Source organism: Ambystoma mexicanum, chromosome 14, assembly GCF_040938575.1.
Source record: "Ambystoma mexicanum isolate Mex_15411 chromosome 14, UKY_AmexF1_1, whole genome shotgun sequence".
Taxonomy (NCBI): Eukaryota; Metazoa; Chordata; class Amphibia; order Caudata; family Ambystomatidae; genus Ambystoma; species Ambystoma mexicanum.
The window spans coordinates 434,465,983-434,484,790 of record NC_090940.1 but is presented as its reverse complement, the minus strand read 5'-3'; the positions used below and the strand labels follow the sequence as shown (position 1 = coordinate 434,484,790).

The 18,808-nt window shown below is 43.7% G+C and overlaps 1 protein-coding gene across 4 annotated transcripts in view; it reads left to right on the top strand.

Moving 5' to 3' along the window:
* Window positions 1-18,808, top strand: part of LTBP2 (latent transforming growth factor beta binding protein 2) — a 1,918,131-nt gene that overhangs the window by 1,595,429 nt on the left and 303,894 nt on the right. For all 4 annotated transcript variants that reach the window (XM_069637635.1, XM_069637634.1, XM_069637633.1 and 1 more), the window contains 2 exons: window positions 796-921; window positions 8,634-8,756. In XM_069637635.1, coding sequence (XP_069493736.1) covers window positions 796-921; window positions 8,634-8,756 — 249 coding nt within the window. The remainder of the gene's footprint in view (window positions 1-795; window positions 922-8,633; window positions 8,757-18,808) is intronic.

Genomic DNA, 18,808 nt, shown 5'->3' with positions numbered 1-18,808 from the left:
GAGTTCAACTCCCTTTCCCCCACATTTTCACTTGCTCCCACTCTCTCATCCAGTCTCCATCTCCTCCCCTGTGTCAATTCAGGCTCCCAACCCTCCTGACAGGTATATGCCGGGAGGAGAGCTCAGGGGCAACGCAGAGCACCACAGGTTTGAATCCTGGTCCCGCACTTAGAGACGGGTCTCCGGTATAAAGCACGCTATAAAATACGAATTGAATGTATGTACAATGCTCTGTTGCTCACCAGCTAGTCGTGTGCTATCGAAATGTCCATACATTCATACATGGCGGTAATTGTATTTGTGCTGATCTGGGGGAAAGGTGATGATGTAAGAACTAAGGAGTCAGTTAGTTACTCTGGATGAAGATACATCCCTATGCTTAACATTTAGCTGTTTACCTCAATCACTTATCGAATATCATGAACTTCAAGTTTGAATCTTTCTGTGGAGTCACTTAATTGGACTTTGGCCTTTTTTTGGTTTCTTTTTATTCTTTTTTTTCTTATCCTTTCTTTTTCTTTTTCTTATTGTACTGTTTTAACGACACAAATCTGTTTTGTAATGAGAAATATAGCATTAAAAGTTTAAAATTGCAAACTAAGAAATGCTAATAAAAAATGTTTTAAAAAGAAAAACAAATGTCCATAAATTCATACATAGACATGTATCTGTGTTAGGGATAAAGATGCAGTCTCATCTCCACCTCCTCCTGACTGCCAACGGCCCTGTTTGAGATGGACATGCTCTCTTATCTTTGCCTCTTATTTATTTATAATATTTTTTTCTTCACTGCAGACGTGAATGAGTGTTTGCGGGCAGACATCTGTGGCCCCAACGGGGATTGTCTAAACAGCAATGGGTCCTACTTCTGCCTCTGTGCACCTGGTTATTCCAATGCTGCTGGAGGCGTGAGCTGTGAAGGTGAGAGGAGAAAGGGATGAGGGCGGACGCTTGCAAAAAGAAAGGAGGGGAAGTGAGGGCTGGAGGTGGGAGAGACGAAGCTATGGGAGAATAGATTAATGAGAGCATCGGTTGTAAGAGGAAGACCTACAAGAGAAATACAGTGGGCAGGGTGCGATGAAGGAAAGAAGAAGGGTCGTTGTCGGGGAAACCCAGCTCACGCATCAATTTAGGGTGACAATCAACAGAGGCACCTTTATCCATTTTTTACAAGCTAAGGAAAACAGTAACCTACACCTAGTGAGAACAGGCAATGCAAACCTTTTCCACCCTCCTGACCCCTTATCTATGTAGGTCATTGGTCACCTGACAGAATCGAAGCTTCAGAAGGTTTGAGAACAGATCATTAGGCTGTCAGGCACACCTATTCTGCCTACTGTCAAAACATTCAACTCATTCATCCTCACATAGTCCCTCTTTAGTGTTCATTTCAGGTTATGACGTCATATGACTATTTCCGGTCCAACGGTCCCTGCCTAGGAGCATTGGTTTTAGTTCAGTTCACAGAGTGTAGGCTCAAGCGAGTCTATAAGTGAACAAAGAAGTGGCAAAGCTAAATGGAATTGGGGAATATCTACAACTCTGACTAAAGATTAACCTTAAGGGAAATGGGTAGTGATGATTAGGGGCGTGCCAACTTTATTCCGTTGATGGGTATTGTCCACCTGCAATTTAAGTTGCTTTATTTTTATTCACTTATTTATTTATAATTATGGTTAGTTTCCTCTGTCGGTCCCTCATTTTAGAGTAGAATGCAACCGAAAAAGAATTAAAAACGAGCTGTATTTCAAAAAATGTCTAATCCCCCACTCTGTTAAAAAAATAACTCCAGTTTCATGGGAACTGGGCCAACCCAGAGAGGCCTTTAATCCTTTCCAACATTACAATATACACTTGTAAAAATTGTTCTTTATTCAATTGAACCAGGTATAATAAAAAATAAAAAATCTAGATTTTAGTCTCTCCATAAGGGCATTCACCTTGAAGTCTAATTAATTTGATTGATAGTAAAGATCTTGAAACATTACTGCAGCACAATGGGGCTCATTGACTAACTCCTTTCCAGATCTGGAGGGTGCGGCATTAAAAATTATGCAATCTCCTCTACATCAGAATTCACAACATATGATTAATCCTGCTAAGAGAACCAAAAACTGTTTTTGCCACAAGCTGGTGGTAAGGAAAAGTCTTTACAAAATGGCGCATCACATCAGAGGGAGTGCAGAGGGTGGCAGTCCGATGAGTAACCTGGAAAGCCTGCTTCTCACTGTTCAACGCAACCTCTGAAATATGTAACTCTCTTTGAACATCTGTTATCTTTTCAACCTGTGGCAATAATAACAGTCCTTCGAACTTTGAGGAATGATTTCTGTCCATTCCTGCCCGAACTCAACACACAACCTTACCCTCCACTTCTTTTCTGCTGGCCAATAAATAAAGTGTCATTTTGTTTTTGTCTGAAAAACAAAATGAATATCTGCAAGAGGCAATGCTGCCAATTGTGGCACAATTTTAATTGTCTTAAAAAAGTAACATATCTTCCAATGTGACACCTGTTGGATGACCTTGCCAACATATCCTGTTTCCCAGCAACACCTGCCGACTTACTAGCTTGCTAATACATTGAGGGTGAGTGGGGGGCATAGGTACCAATTTGTGCTGATTCCTATTCAAGGAGCAGAGGTTCTTTCTGGGGTAGAAGCCAAATAGTGGATAGGACTTCCATTATGCTGCACCTTCCAAACATCTTGATGAGTGACTGAGTTCCAGTTGTAGCCTGCCCAAGGGCCAGGTATGAGTTTATTTGTTCGAGCCCAAGTGCCAGCCCCTGGACCTTAAACTTGCAAGGTGCGAGCTCTTGTTCCGCATCTCCACCCGCTGCACTTTCGTGGGTTTCTCCAAGGCAACAGATGTTCGTGGACTCCCAAATCATTTCTGAAAGCTCTTGGTTATCTGTGTTGAAGCAGATCCTTTTAGATGCTAAATTGCTGATTATCTAGGAAATCGTGATCTTCGGCACAGGCAAAGTCTCAGCTGAGCTAAGACTTCCCTTGTGATTGTGCTGAGAGTTCCAATACCATGGAGTTTGCTTCTCTGTTGGTGAGCTGTGCCCTAGTAGTAAGCCCTGTTGCTCTTTCTAAGTGACCTAAGGGAGCGTTGAGAGACTGGCCTTGATAAACACTCCAAGCTTCAAGGGCTGTATTTGCTCCATCTTCCATCTTGGCGAACAGCTCCCACTTACCCTTCACAGGGAAACCAACATCCTTTCTGCTGCTTCAACCGTATGGCAAGCTCCTCCCAAGCAATTTCAACACTGAGTTGTAACCTGAAAGGCAGATAATGGGATTGAGAAGACATTCACAGAAACATATCTATATCCCGACCTATCTTTCTCACTAACCGTATCATACCACAGAGACTGAGGAATCACTTTGGTAATGTTACAAACTGTCCACTATCTGCGTTCTATCCATCTTTTGCCTCAGGAAATAAATCAGAGGTTTTCTGGCTCCGTTGATTCCTCTGTCCACTCTGGCCGTCCCTCTTCCTTTAAGATACGGCCTGCAACCTTTTGGAGAAGCTCAATCTCTATTGGTTCCTCCTTGCTCCTTTCAGTTCAGAACAGGGCTAGGTGTCTGGGTTTCCCACAGGTGTAACACCTTAGTACTTCCTGGCAAGGAAGGCACTGTGCACTAATTCCAGTCTAATGGGGTAGGGACCCTTATCTCAGGGTTGCTTGTTGGGAAGGTGGGGCCTGGATGCCTTAGTGTAGGACTTCCTTCTCAGCTCCAGGACTCTTGTTTAGTTTCAGCCGGTTTCTTGTCTCCATTGGTGGCTTCTCAAGGACACAGGGCCCACCGATGGGTGTTTGCTGTTTGTTTGGCTTCATGGAAGTGTGATTCATTCATTTGACAAACCAATTTCTGTAAATTTGGTAGTAATGAGTCAACTCACTGCTCCAAGACCTGCACCTCTGTTTTACCTCATTAGCAATTTGATTTGCTATCCATTTATTCAACAGGTCTCTAACCCGGTAAAACATCTGTCACTGGGTTCGTCCCTTTTTCAGGCATAGATGTCTCAGCTGTGTGTGATAGTGTTCCTGGTCCTGACCCAACCATTTCAGTATTCCCTGTATTCATTCTTCCTAGGGGGTTGACCCATCTGGGTTGAGGGCTTGGAAAACTTTTTGGGCTTCTCCTGTGAGCAATGGGGTGATGTATCCACTGGCCCATCAGTCTCTAATCCTGCCTACAGTGTGTGCCACCCATCTGAAATGTATAACGATGGCAGCCGGGTCCACATCCCTGCCCAATTTATATAGTATGTCCGGCCGGCACCGGCAGTTGTTCTGTTCGCTCAGTAATGGCACCTTTTAACTCAGTAAGAGTTTCCTAATACAATCAGATAATGGCCAATTAGCTTCCTTAGAGCTTTATAGCAAGTCTTCCATATATCTGGAAGTTGATTCAGCTATCCTGGGACTAGTTTCTTTGTTTCTTTGTCAGAGGGTGTAAGCTCCATTTCTTCATCTTCATCTTCCTCATCCAAACCTGCGTGTTTCCTCCACTGCTAGTACGTGGAGCTAAGGGGAGTGTCTAGCTGCCCCCCACCCACTTCAAACTGGTGCTAGTTTCCACTGGCTTTTCCTCTGTATTGCCTCTTGATTCTGGTCTATAAGCCTTTTCTGCTGAGCTTCTGCTAGAATGCTTGGCCCTTCCAGAGGGTGGAGAAGATCTGGGTTAGTATCCATTGTAACGGACTCCACATATTCCCTGGATAGTGGATATAGGATGAGGCATTATTGTTCTATTTGGATCTCAAAAACCTCTTGTTATAGGGGCTCAAGTCTGTTATTGAGGAGTTGCCAGTGTCTTATATTTTGACTGTGTACTTTCTTCTGTTGGCAGAGTCTTTGTTAAGACTTGATGGATCCCACTTCTGACCACATGTGTAAAAGTTGGAACACGCTGACTCCGATGTAGGGTTTGAGGGTCTTTATTGAAATCTTTGTTGGGGCACAAATGGTCACTCCAGACTCTCTCCTCTCGTCTCTATTAAGGAGTTCTCACTCTAGCCCAGGCAACCCTACTTCCCTGGTTAAAAGATAGCGCTAATTTACCCTTGCTGTCTAAATACTTCCTGTCTAGTAGTGAGGGCCTAAAGACTATTTCCTCTTTATCTAAACTCAATCAGGGACTTTCCAGGCTAGATCTACTGTAACATTCAGGTGAGTTCAAAGGGATTTGTAGGGATGTGCCTTGAAGACACTTGGACCTCTTCCTCTCATGCCCTGATGTTACTCTCTCTATGCCTCTCTACTCTTCTTCTCTTTCAGGTACTCTCATCCCACCAACTCCTCCTACCTGCTCTCCATTCTCATTCGATATCCACCTTTGCTTTCTCTCCGTTATCTCTCTCTCTCCTTCTACAACCTATCTGAGCCCTCCATTTCCTCCTCCTACTCCCTTTCTCTGTACTATTACTCCCTCCTCCACACTACTCTTAACACTCCACTCCCACCTTCTTCTCAGTCACTCTTCGTTTACTCTCTCAATCACCTTCCAGTCACTCTCTCCACCCCTAACACTCTCACTCACCTTGCAAACACATTTACTGCACTGTATCACTTCCTCTCAGGACCTAATACCTCACCTTTTCTAAACTCCTCCACACTCCAGTCCGCTATCCTTCTGCTGGTGTCTTGGTCTGAAAAACATCCTCCTTCTCTGACAGAATAACCCATGACTTCCTGTCCCCCTTCTTATACCACTCCTCTGTTTCCCGTTTGTGCTTCTGGCCCTAATCAATCTGGTTCTCTCTTCTCCGCCAGGGAGGATTTACAATGGTCATTGTTTACAAAAAGACAGTTAAGCCTCTTTCCCGTCTTCCACACAGGGCTGCCATTCTCCAAAAATGGTGGCCCACATTTGCTAGGCTCTCAGTTCCTGTAGGTGGGTCTCTTTCCGGTGAAATACCAGGTAACTGTTGGGGAATTAGTAGTAACACAGTGATATGAATCTCTTTGATGGGCCCCTTTGCTGTTGCAGTTTGGCGTGTGCTGCTGATGCTTGGCACTGCATTGCGTTCTTCATGCCTGTGTCGAACCGCTCCCTTTTGGTTTGCCGATTCTCTCCCCTCTGGTGGTGCAGAGAGCTCTGCTGACTGGAATACTGGTTCTGGAGGTTTTAATGGGTTAGGCTCTTGCGGGTGGTTTGCCTGCAATTATAGTACTAAGACTGGCAAGCCTTTGTTTTCAGCGGTATGGAGTGATACACAGTTTTACCATGCAGATACAGATAGGCACTTAGGGAGGGATAGGAATTGGGGCCCTCTCAACTGCAATCTTCCCCCTCAAGGATATGAATGACTCTGGCTTCCACCATGGTAGGCCTTCCACAGTAGACTGAGAGAGGTTCCCATCTTCTCATGAGAAAGGTCAGATTACTGACTTTATTGAAAGGGCAAAGGGGAGCGAGTCCAGGACTGATCCTTGAGGAATGCCTGTGGGGGCTGGCGGTTGTCGAGATGGAGGAGCTGGAGAAGCTGCAGTTCCATGAGATGGAGAAGGAGCAGTCTGAGGAGTAGGACAGCTGTAGTGTTGAGTGAGGGACGGGCACAGGTAAATAACGCAAAGCGGTTGATTGTAATTAATGATAACTGGTTTACATCGTTTTTATATTAGTAAAGGAGACTGCAAGCACCACCGGACGCAGACTCTCACTCAGCTCTCTCCCAACCGTCGATCTCCGCTTGCACCATCGCGCCACCGCCATTGCTCACTGCTCCTCATGCGGTGAATGTCGGCAGACAAACCGAGTCTGCTACTACAACACCCAATAAAGTGCTTTCTCCTTGAAGTCGGCAAAGGAAAGTGTTTAAAGGAGGAAGGGATGATCCTTAGTGTCAAAGGCAGGAGAGCGGTCTAGAAGAATGACGATGGAGAAGAGTTGATAGTGGCCAGTGGAAACAGAATTATCGACATGGGTGAGAGTACTCTCAGTGCAGTATATGCACAGATTTACAGATTGGAGGAGGCCAGAAAGTGAGTTTACCTCAAAAGTATTGTAGACAAACTTGTCTAGAATATTAGATTGGTGGGGAAGGAGAGAGACAGGTCTATAAAATGAGTGGTTGTTGGGGTCAGTGTTTGTTTTCTTATAAGTGATATAACTGCGGGTGCTATATAACAGGCTGGGAAGATGCCAGTTCAGAGAGAAAGGTGAAACAGGGCAGAGGGGCAAGTGAAATTGACATGTGCAATGTCCTTAGTTTGTGGTTCAAAGATGTCATCATCAGGCTTTATTTCTGAATTAATCCTTGAAAGCGACACAAGTACAAACAGTAACAATTTAACATCATATGGCCAGAAACTTACAAACAAAATACAAAAATACGCATTCTAAAACAGAAAGAAATAGGAACAATTAAGATCATAAAATTCATATAAAAGGAATGCAAGCCCAATTTAAATATATACCCTCAAAATCACAAATCATACCAATGTAAAGGTGTCAACACGCAAATAGTAATGATCTTGATTGGTGGTTATTAGCAGAGTGAGCATCATGAAATCATAATAAATTAATTGAAATAACGTTTAAAATGCAGTTAAAATATGATAAAATGTTATAATTCTAAGAACAATGGATTACATAGAAGCCAGCATATACGCGGTCCTCTTTTTCCATGCGGTACACAGATATAATATCAAGTGGTTTTCTTTGATGTTATTACTTAAGTGACTACATAAATCAAGCGCACCATTGAAGGTCCTTACACCCTCGTGTCTGAATAGCGGTTTTGCAAGGTCTGGAAAAGACCCGGGGCTACGATGATGTCGGAACGGTTGGGACTGGGGGCTAGCTAGCCTTTTGGTTGTAGCTCCTGAGATTCTATCCGGGGCTACAACCAAAAGACCAGGGGCTATAGCCCCCTTAGCCCCCCCTAGCAACGCCCCTGGCCACGCGTCCTAAGATTTACATATAAAGGGCAGAAGAATAAGAAATGCAACATAGTGTCGATATTTGTTTTGCAATAATGACAAAAATTCTCATTGTTCTGCCCCCATTTTGCAGTAAAAGGCCCCATTGGAAAGATTCCCAAAGTGAATTTCAAATACCATCCAATGGCTGTTCGTGTCCCACCTGTCGAGGTAGACCCGGGCCAGCCTGCTCCTAGCAGTGACACGACTAAGCTCATTTAAAACCCACACGTCAAACGCTTTGATTAGGAGCATTTTTGAAGGGATGCCCACATTTTGTGGCAACGATATCAACTGTATGGGTTGACAGAGCTAAGGATGGCTGGAATTTCTGTAAGGGAGCTAGGGGAGAAGTGAGATGGTGGGGGAGTAGGTGGGACATTGGAAGAGGGGAGAATAAGGGAGAGTGTGGGAGAGATAGAAGGGTGGAAAAGATGTGGCATATTTTAGCATACTTGAAGTCGTCTTTCACCAGCCAATTGCTGCGTGACTCTTGCCTTCACTGGCGAAAAAGAGCTTCTTTCAATAAGGTCAACTGTCTAAGGAAAAGACCAACAATGTTCTTAGTGTCTAGGAGGGATGATTGCTTTTTCAGACTGTCCTGCCCCTCTGTTACTCACTGTCCAGCCCAGCCCTCACCTCTCTCAATCTGTGTTTCTCTCATCCTCTTTCCTCCCCATTCTTACAGATGTTGATGAATGTGCAGATGAATCCAGCTGTTCTGGGGGCCAGTGCCTGAACATGGAGGGATCCTACAGATGTGTTTGTGAGAGCGGCTTCCGGCACTCTGAGGAGACCCATCACTGTGTTGGTGAGAAAATGCTCTGTTAGATATTCATATTCCTCTGCCTTGTGCAAGCAAGTGTACATTCAGGCATAAACAAACACTTGCACTATCTTCTATTGTACTTGTACATTCAAGCTTATAAACAAAGTGATATGCATCCAATCCATATTGCACGTCCACACACAGTTTTCAACACTTTTGAGGCCACCTTAGAGGGGGATTGGTAGATTCTGTGGGTCAGGGGAGACACCTTCTCCTTGATTCATACCCCATCGGTGGTATTTGATGTAAACCCCAGAGTCCATCGATTTCCTTCTCTTGTGTACTGAGCACTGCAGACATCTTATGAGGGATACCCTCCCATTTAGAAAAAACAGAAGTTGTGCTATGTTGGCAGAGAGGCCAGGTGCGCGGAGGAGGAGGTGTTAAGGCCCACTAAAACTTGTCAGTGCAGGTTCTAGGCAGAACGCAACACTACCACTCGTTGGGAGGTCTCCCCGCAAGGCCCCCTGCAGAGCAGTGGAGTCCCATGCTGTGTGCCTTTTAATTCAGGAAGACCCAGAAAGAAGTGCAGACTGGAACCTGAGGGGAAGCACGGGCTAATGAGCACTGGTGAGCAAACTTGACACACCCAACAGTGCTTTCAGAGAGCAGGAAAAGAGAGAAAAGTGCAGGCCACAGAGGGACATAGGCATCTAGCCGCCTCACTGCCAAGGTAGATTTGTCTGATCCAAAAATGTCAGCCAGCCATTTTGAGCCTTCAGTCTTCATGGACAGGTTGAATGTATTAGGGATCAAACCAATAAGGGAACACAAAACACTATTAAGTAATTGGAAAACGTGAAACACCTGAGACCGAAATAGTCATTGGGGAGAGTTAGGATAGCATGCCATATAGTTTTGTAAGAGTGGTAGCGGTAGCAGGTAGCGATGCCAAATAGCCAAGACCTTAAGGGAAGGAGTGGTACAACGAGCCTACTGGGGGCATAATCCAAAAGCTGGCAGGAGCCAGTTACTGTTGAGAAGGATCAGCTTTATTAGTGCTGTAAGACCATCACCCAGATCCTGGTGGCATCATCGAGTCCTTTAGTGCAATAAAATAGGCAAAGGTTTAGTAATGTGCCCCTGCTGAGTCTGAAGCCTGTTAGATCCTGGCGAAGTTGGAGAAGAGCGGGTAGCTTGCTCAAATGACCCATGACTGGTGGGTAAACAATAGCTGTAACCTAAAATAAACCCAGGCCGTGCAGGGGGGGCAGGAATACCCTGCCCATATGCAGGGGCCCCAGGGCAAAAGGCTGGAAGCATAAGGTTATGGCCTTGTAGAAGACTCCAGCAAAAAAGGGTGAAAGGATAAGATCTTAACCAAGTAGGAAAATGTTGGACCTGCAACTACAGGCTCTGAGAGATCAACACACCTGCAGAAGCAAAGTGCCAAGGCTAATATAGAAGTGTTTACCTTCTCTGACTTGTATCATTGGATCCAGTGATAGAGTAAACTACATAGCCAGGCTTAGAAAAAGATTCAAAAGAGGCTAGACTATCCGTCTCTGTCTATATTACAACAGTGCTCTCTGTAAAGGAATTTCACACTTTTTAGATGTTTCCCTTATGCAAATAAATGTAATTGACAAATTCCTTGGCCTGTTTTTTTTTTACTATAAATAAACTCTATGTAGACAAATAAATCAAGTACATTTAGAATAATCACCTGAACACATAAATACGTATTTACAATAGTCAATATACAAAGCCAAAAGAACATATTGCAATATTTAATGAAAACGTACTTAGACTCACATATGCATTCAGAAATTTATTTTTGAAAACCCATTTACATTGCAGTTAAAGAAATATGAAGGGACATTATGTATTTCATTATTGTACATTCTTGTGATACTAGATATGCTCAACACTTTTTCAAATATGCAAATTGTTTATAAAACATACTCCCCACATGTATGAACTCCATGCTTGTGTGGGATCTTCTTCAGGGGTTCAAGATGGTACAGGTGACACATAAGGTCAAGGAGCCTGAAAGTAATAACATCATTATTTTTTATTAAGTGCCTGCATCTATGGGATGCCAATTTACAGACATTGGACCCTATTCATTTTAGTTCCCATCAATTATCGCCTGATAAAACATTTTCTATTAATAAAATGAAAGACCTTCAGAGATCTGCCCTTAAGAACATAGAGGTATTAGAGAGTCATTAAAATACAACAGCCATTTTCTGAAAAGAGACTCACTTTCAGAAACTTCTTGCCATTATGTAACACCTGTCACATCTTCAGTCCCTGAAGAAGATCCCACAGTAGTATGAGGATGGAAACATGTAAGGCAATGGGCTTGCTGCAGAGGAAGTTGACAACATATTCTGCGGTTACTGGAACAAGTGGTAGAAGAGCCTGCTGCCATAGTTTCTTCCTGGGATCATAATCTCTGTTTCTGATGTGCACTAAAATACTTCTACAATTGTGGTTTATCTAATCTCTAAACCCATGAGAACTGTGGAGGTGAGTGGATTTCGAACATCTGTCTTCTTTCCTTCCTCTCCCCTGACATACAAGCCAAAAGAGGTCCAAGTCTCTGTGCTAATCTAGTCCCTGGCATGAGTTTTGGCCTACTCGGAGTGTTGTTTCTGTTCCACCCTGGGATGCATCAGCAAAGTAGACAAGGGCAACTGGGGCTCAGGGGCCCTATTCCACTTTGTGGTAGCAGCCATGATGACGTCAGGAGACATTAGAATAAGGGTATTTTGTTTATGGTGGGTCTGCTGCATCATAAGGGAATGACTGCTGGAATCATGGCATACTAGTACTACTGGAGGTTGTCTTTCCGCCAAAGGATTTCCATGATTTTCGTTTGCTCTATGCTGCGTTGCGGAGGGGTTCCCTTTACAATACCCTGGGAGGCTATGATCTGGGATGACCCCCTTGTTATTTTTGGTAATTAAGTGGTGTTCACACAGTGCAGTAGGGGAGCCCAATTGCTGATTCCACATGATTCATCCACAGATGAGATGGGCCAGGTTCCCCAGAGGGTGAAGGACTCAAATTTGAGAATTCTTTGTGTTGGGTGTGTGTGTGTGTCTATATATTTTTGAGGCTTGTGGGTTTGCTTAGAATCACATGCTGTGCATATAGTGCGACATCTAGTGGAAGTCGCAGAGTATTGCATCTTGTTTTCAAAGTTCAAAAAAGTACGTTGACTATGTGTGACTTTAAGACTATCCCTAATGTGATGTGTACTGTACTCATGAGTCTTCATGTGTCGAGGTCCCTCAGATTGTTTTTTTTCCGCAATACTAGTCAGTTGCATACATGCAGAGCTTGTAGCTTGCTACACGATTATATTACTTATTAAAATTATATTTCAATAATACATATTGTGTCTTTGGTGCTCGCTTTCGATTTAGACAGACTACCGCCCGAAGACTTCAGCAGCTGAACTCTTGACAACAGACGGCGTTTCCTTCAAGCTTCGGCCTTCACAGTAGGGAGAGTGGGGGTCTCTTTATATTCTGCCAATATTAGAAACTGTATTTTCTTATAGTTTCCTCTACTTTCCTCAGTCTCGCTGCCCATTCTGTTCATGATAAACAATAAAAGAACACCATTTCAATGTTGCCCTTCCTGTAACAGGAAGTTCCCTTGGAAGGACAAGTACAATAATTGTCTTTCTAGACACCATGACGAACAGCGTTGCAAGACCTGTATACTCTTTACGCCCAAAACTCTTAAAGACAGGCGCACTAAGCGGTGAGGGGCCTATGCAATGCAGGCCGAATCCCTTTCCGCCACCGGCGCAGTTGCTTTGGACATGGAAGACTCTGGCAGCCGCGGCTCCAGTTCGGATGCTGAAAACAGCCCAGTGGAGTCATTAGACTCCCGCATGTCTCTCCCCATCCCCACTAGGGGTGCTGAAAGCATCGTTATGGGGGTCTCCTCTGGTGACAAGGGCACACATGCACACACTTCTACTAAACACACAACCCACGGGCATTCTTCAACCGATCGGCAAAAAAGCCACCGGCACCTACCGGTTCATCAAAACCTATGCCAAAACCCAGAGAACGTCCATGTTCTCAGCCATCAACGCTTTCACAACCGTGTCAAGCACATGGCGCTAAATCTTTCTCGTCATAGGGTGCCTCCCATAAATCTTCGATGGCCATTTCAGAGACACTGAAATGTACGTTGAAACAGCATTTTGTTATTTTTTTATTTTTTTTATTGTGATCAGGTTTACAGAAAAGTCCTTGCAAAAAGAAATAAGAATTCATCATCAAAAAAAGTATAAAACATGTAATATGGTTCCATATACAATCAATCCAAACATTTAAAACATGACTTAAAAATCAGTACAGACCAATTATTAAGGATATATGTTCCTGCCACATAAATCTGGACCACAATATTTCTCTGGAGAAGTCCATATCAAAACTCTCAGAATATCTCTGGAATCCTGCTCTGGTCTGCTGAAAAAATAGACATTGCATAACTCAATACATAAGCCAATGATGCAGAGTCTCCACAGAACCTGGATGGTTGCAGAAGCGACAATTGAGCGAGGAACCTGTAGTTAACAAGGACCCCCAATGTTTAGTCCGCTGCCTCGTTGGAAGCTGATTAAGTCTAAATCTCATGTACAATGATCGATATTTATTACATGCAAAGTTAATCAGGTACATAGGAAGGTTGTCCCTTCTTCATAAGAATTTGGCATACTCGCTGTATGTGGAATATGAATTGATGGCATCTATTGTCTGCAGCCAGTCCTGCCTGAAAAATTTCAATTTCATCCCACCAGGGCGATTTAAAAGTTCCTCCTCCTGAAGAGCTAATATATATAATTCAATTCTGCATCCTTAGAACATATGAATTGATCGACTGGGAGGATTAATCCCTAGCCACCTCGCCTAAATCACAATACAATGAATTTTCCACCAGCCTAAGAAACTTGGAGTAATTTGACAGTTGTATCCACAAATAACGAGCTTGTAGACTTCTATTACATGAAGATGCCTGTTTGAGTTATTATAAATACAGGACTGAGAAACAACATTCAACTCAGACAAATTTGTTATACAGTTACACATTTTACAACATTACTTTCAAATAAACCAAAGCCAATTGGCGCATAAAATTGGATCCATTCTTTGATTCTATTAACCTATAGGGCACTGGACAGCCTCAGTACTGAAGGATCTGACAATGCTGCCTTTGCATAAAACCTAAAATCTAATGGCACAGTTGCAAAAATATATATTTTAAGGGATTTGCCAACAGGTGCTCTAACACTGTATATCTTTATCGTATAACAGATTTATTAACAGTATCTCAGAATTCAGAAGATTGGGTGAGATCCCCACCACCAAGAGAAAGTCTGTGGAATAGATCAGGTCCATTAATAAATTGATAAAGAGAATTATCTATTGCATCTGACAGGCCGCAACTCGGTCGAACCATGTTGGCTCGAGTAGCCGTTCTGGTGTATATCTGATAGCCCTGAAGGTCAAATGGAGTAGTAGTCATTATTTCCTGTATCATAAGTATGTTGGCATCTCTCATAAGATCCAAGGTACAAAACAATGTATTCAAATTGGCCTGTCCACAGGCATTCCACGAGCGAACCTTGATCCGTGGGGGGTAGGGTTGCAGCGCTCCCTGACGTAGGCCTTCCAAGTGTTTTATTGCAAGTTCCACCCAGGACCAATCGTGGTAAACCATTTTCTGATCATATCTCTGTACTGCTGACTGATTGTTGCTAGAATCATTCAACCCTGTAGTCTCCCTTTGTATAGGGGTGGATAGGAAGGACTTGTCATCCTCTGTGGTCTATAGCAAATAGGTCATATCCCAGGGTTTGATCATTTGTGCACTGTTCCCAGATCCTTTTTGATTCATTGTCTGTGTGAAGGTAGCAGACCATAGGTTTATTATTTACGAGTGTAAGTGATATTTGGTCAATGTCGTCTGAATGAAGAAATCTTAAGGAGTGAATCTGCTGGAATATGTCCAATACCTTAGTTCTATTCAGTCGTGTCATAACATTTCTCAAAGGATAACTTTGCCACCCCACAATTTTAGACACAAAAGTATCTAATTGAACATTGTGAGTACCCATCCGAACACTCTTTCCACATTGACCACCCGTAATCTGATGGGTAGATGTATGATGCCGGGAATCTTCCACTATGACCTCTAATGTGGGTGCCAGATTGTTAGTGGCACTATGTTGAGTGACAACCTCTACTGTAGGCACAATAGGAACAAAGGTCAATGCAGTGAAGGGTAAACTGGGGCCATGTAGATAGGAAGTCATTTTAGATTGTTGGTCCTTTGTTTGTTTTAAAATAGCGACAGTGCAAAACAGGCAGGGTAGGGGTAACATTCTGACCCTTCTCTTCTGGCCTGTATAAGAAAAACCACTGATCTGTTCCAACATCCACAGTGTTGGAGATTGTGGCATCCAGTACCAGTGGCTCTGACTCCCCTCTCTCAACTTCTTTACGGCTCGCAGTTGGAAAAACCAAGCACGTAGCCCCTTCAGCATTTTCTTGTAATGCTAGATCTGTCGTGGGAAAATGGTGCAAATAATTTTTTGAAGAGTTGCACCAATTATTTTCTGTCGCCAGCATGTTTTTATTCTTTCTTTTTTTTCTTTCTCTCTTTGTTTGTATTTGTTCTTCTTCGATGAGTTAACTGGACTGTAGATTCGGGTACATGATGGCCTGAGTTGGTATTCGCCCCAGATGTAGGTTCAGGTAAGTGAGGGACTGAATTTAAATTTGCCCCAGATAGAACATTAACAACAAGTTCAGGAGAATCAAAAGGAGACAGTGAGGGCCCTAAACCTTCAACAAAATCAACCAACGGAGTGTTGGGATCCTGAGAAATAAAGATGGGGTACTCTGCCCCCACATTAGGTTGAACCACCGCCCAATTGTCCATAGCTACAAAGATCGGCTTATCAATTTTACCGATCTCAGCCTGGTCGCTCAACTTTAGGAAGATCTCTTCCAAAGATGTTAATTTGAGGGCATTAGACAAAACTATTGATTTGATATTGTCATAGAGTCTCAACATCGACTCCATGACGAAATGTAGGGCAGAAAAAGAAGCCGGTCCCAAGGAGTCGACTTTAGGGAGAATATTGGACTGTCTTCTCCTATTCATATTTTTGGCCGTCAAATATTCTGGATCAATGTGACTCTGAAAAATGTTTTCCTGTGGTTTGCCCCTTTGATCACAGGGAACATCCCTAAACACTTGAACACCAGACACAGATGTCTCATGCACCGAAACAAGGTTGGTAACCTCCATGACCCTACACAGTTGTAAAAAGGAGGCATCCAAAATGACAGACGGCTCCAGACTTCGTGGAAGGCTTTGGTCAAAATGAACAATCTGTCCAATATTGGACTGTAGTTTCGCTGTAGCCATGTCCTTTTGAAGAATAAAATCCTGGGCCATCATGCTGCTGTTGGTAATTAGGTCCTCTGACAGAGACCTGTGCCCAAATGGCCCCTTCCATATTAGAGCCCATAATAGGAGTCTACGCACTTATCGCATTTTTCCAGAGCTAGTTCCCAAGCTAGCAGAGAACAATGGCATTTGGCTAGTACCTTTTGTGGGGCCAGCATTAGATTCAGAAGACCTCAGCCCTTCACTAATAACACCAGAGGATTCACTTATGGCGTCAACGGCCCGTGTTTTGCTGCATGCAAAGTGCTGTCACCATACTTTAAATTATGTCCCCAGACCAAAAAATGTGTCTAGAAAGGAAACAGATGCAGTTTGTAGGCAAAAACATATCCGTCAATTCGATAAAACAAGCGGGTCTTGGCCAGACAACAGGACCAAAGGACGCCAAATAGAATTACGCTGACAACGTTCTACAGAGGTATCAACAGTCTCAAGGTAAATGGGAGAGGGCTAGAAATCAATAACCAGGTCCAGATTCACAATCCCAACTCCTGAGGAATTAATAGCACACAACAGTCAATAGCAAAAGAGCAAGAAATAGCGGTGGGCAGCATAGGTTCCAAAATTATAAGGTCTATGGGTCTAGTTCATGCACCCACAATCCCAAATCTTATAAGAAAGATTCCAGAGACTTCAAATAGCGGGGCGCTGTCTGCTGTCAAAAGGTTGACAGAGAAATATGAACACAAAGCCCTATTGTTCGGAGCCCAGTGCCGAGCGTTCAGAGCACACAGAACACACAAAACACGCTGCGCAACACACCGCGCAGTGCTCCTTGCTTAGTGAAGTTTTTGTAACAAGGTGGACTTTTTGGAGCGCCTCCTTAGCAGGAGGCACAGAAAAAAAGCCTCAGGCTCTAGCAACAGCGAGACCTACAGGTAACAGGTAAGCCAAAACACACCAAGCAACACACTGCGCTGTTGAAACAGCATTCACACCCCAAATTAAGGAAAAACACAGTAGAATGCCTCACAAAGCTGTTGCTTAATCTGTAGATACAGAGACCCAGCCTATTTCCTAACCTATTGCCCAGGACTATATCCAAGCCACTGATACCCTTTCTCAGTCCCTACAAAGTAAGAAGAGTCCCTCGAATTCTTATGAAATAGTCTTCCCTCTTCCAGACACACCTAGAACAGAGACCTGAGCCAGGGAAAAGATTTGAACATGCTATGGACAGGATGTCAGAATGTATTACTTCTTTCGGAAAAGTATCCCATTAGGCAGTGGTACCTTCTGTGAGAAGAGGGTCCTCAAGCAACTACATCTCCTAGGCTCCAAGCCTCTCCTGTTCAGCCTTTGACAGCCACCGAAGAACCCACCAATATTTTTCAATATGATCAAGATGATTTGTATACTTCCAGCACCAAGAGGACGATGTCCAGGACCCAGACGCATTGCTTCAGGATCCTACTGATCGGGTTACATGGCCTGCTACTCCTACACATGTTGACACTGAGCCTGATGTAGTGTCTGTGGGCTCTGATCGTTCTGATTAATCCAGGGATTCTTCCCCTATTGATGACCAACTGCTGTTTAACAATATTCTTAAAAAAGCAGCGGAATACTTTAAAATACACACACAAGAAGTAGTGCCTGACACTGACTTCGTAGAGGATATTCTAAACGAGAAAAAGCCAGTCAGTATATTCCCCTACTGAATTGTATTACAAAGAGCATTGCTCCTTCCCTGTTTCGCCCTCTCTCACACATGCAGTTAATCCACAGGTTGAGAAGATGTTTAATTCTGCACCCTCAGATCCCTTGTACATTCAGGGACATGTTGTCCCAGATTAATTAGTAGTCACCACTACCATAACGCGGGCAGGAGATGGTCCACTGCGGAAGCACCGACTGACAAGGATTGGAAGAAACATTATGCCCGTGGGAAACGGGTTACAGCTTCAGCAGCATGTTCCATCCGTATTGCCACCAACAGTGTTTGCAAGCTACAGTGAAGTGCACTGGGGTTTGCTTCAAACAGCTTTGGACACAGTTCCTGAACCAACTAAATCTCAGCTGCTATCCATAGTGAAAGAGGGCAGACAAGTCACACACAATATTCTAGAGAATACTGTGGACTCTGCTGAAACAGCAGGCAGAGTTTTAGCAGAGGGCACTTTACTTAAGCGCCTACATCACTCAGGGTTTAAAGCGGACCCTCAGGCGACACTCATCAATAAACCAATTGAAGAGCCAACCTTATTTGTCAAGGCAGTAGATGAGGCACTGGAGACGCTTAGGACACTAATCAAAATATCAAATAAACTGTTAGTCGAGTGCTGTGTCTTCAACACCCGGTGGTCCTTTCGGTCTCAGTCCTTCTCCAGACCTTCTCAATCAAGTTTTGCCTCTACTAGCTACCCTTAGTATTTGCTACCATGATCTTCCACCACATATCAGACCATGCAACAGCAAGGATTTTGCTGTGGCAGAGGTAAGGGTAAGAGTTCAACCACTAGAGGCTCCCCTACTCCCGCCAACAAAGGATTCACCAGTCAGGGTTCCCTCCCATGCTTCGCCAGTAGGATAGCAAATAACATCATTCACCCACGCATGGGAGGGATTTACGTCAGTTCAGTGGG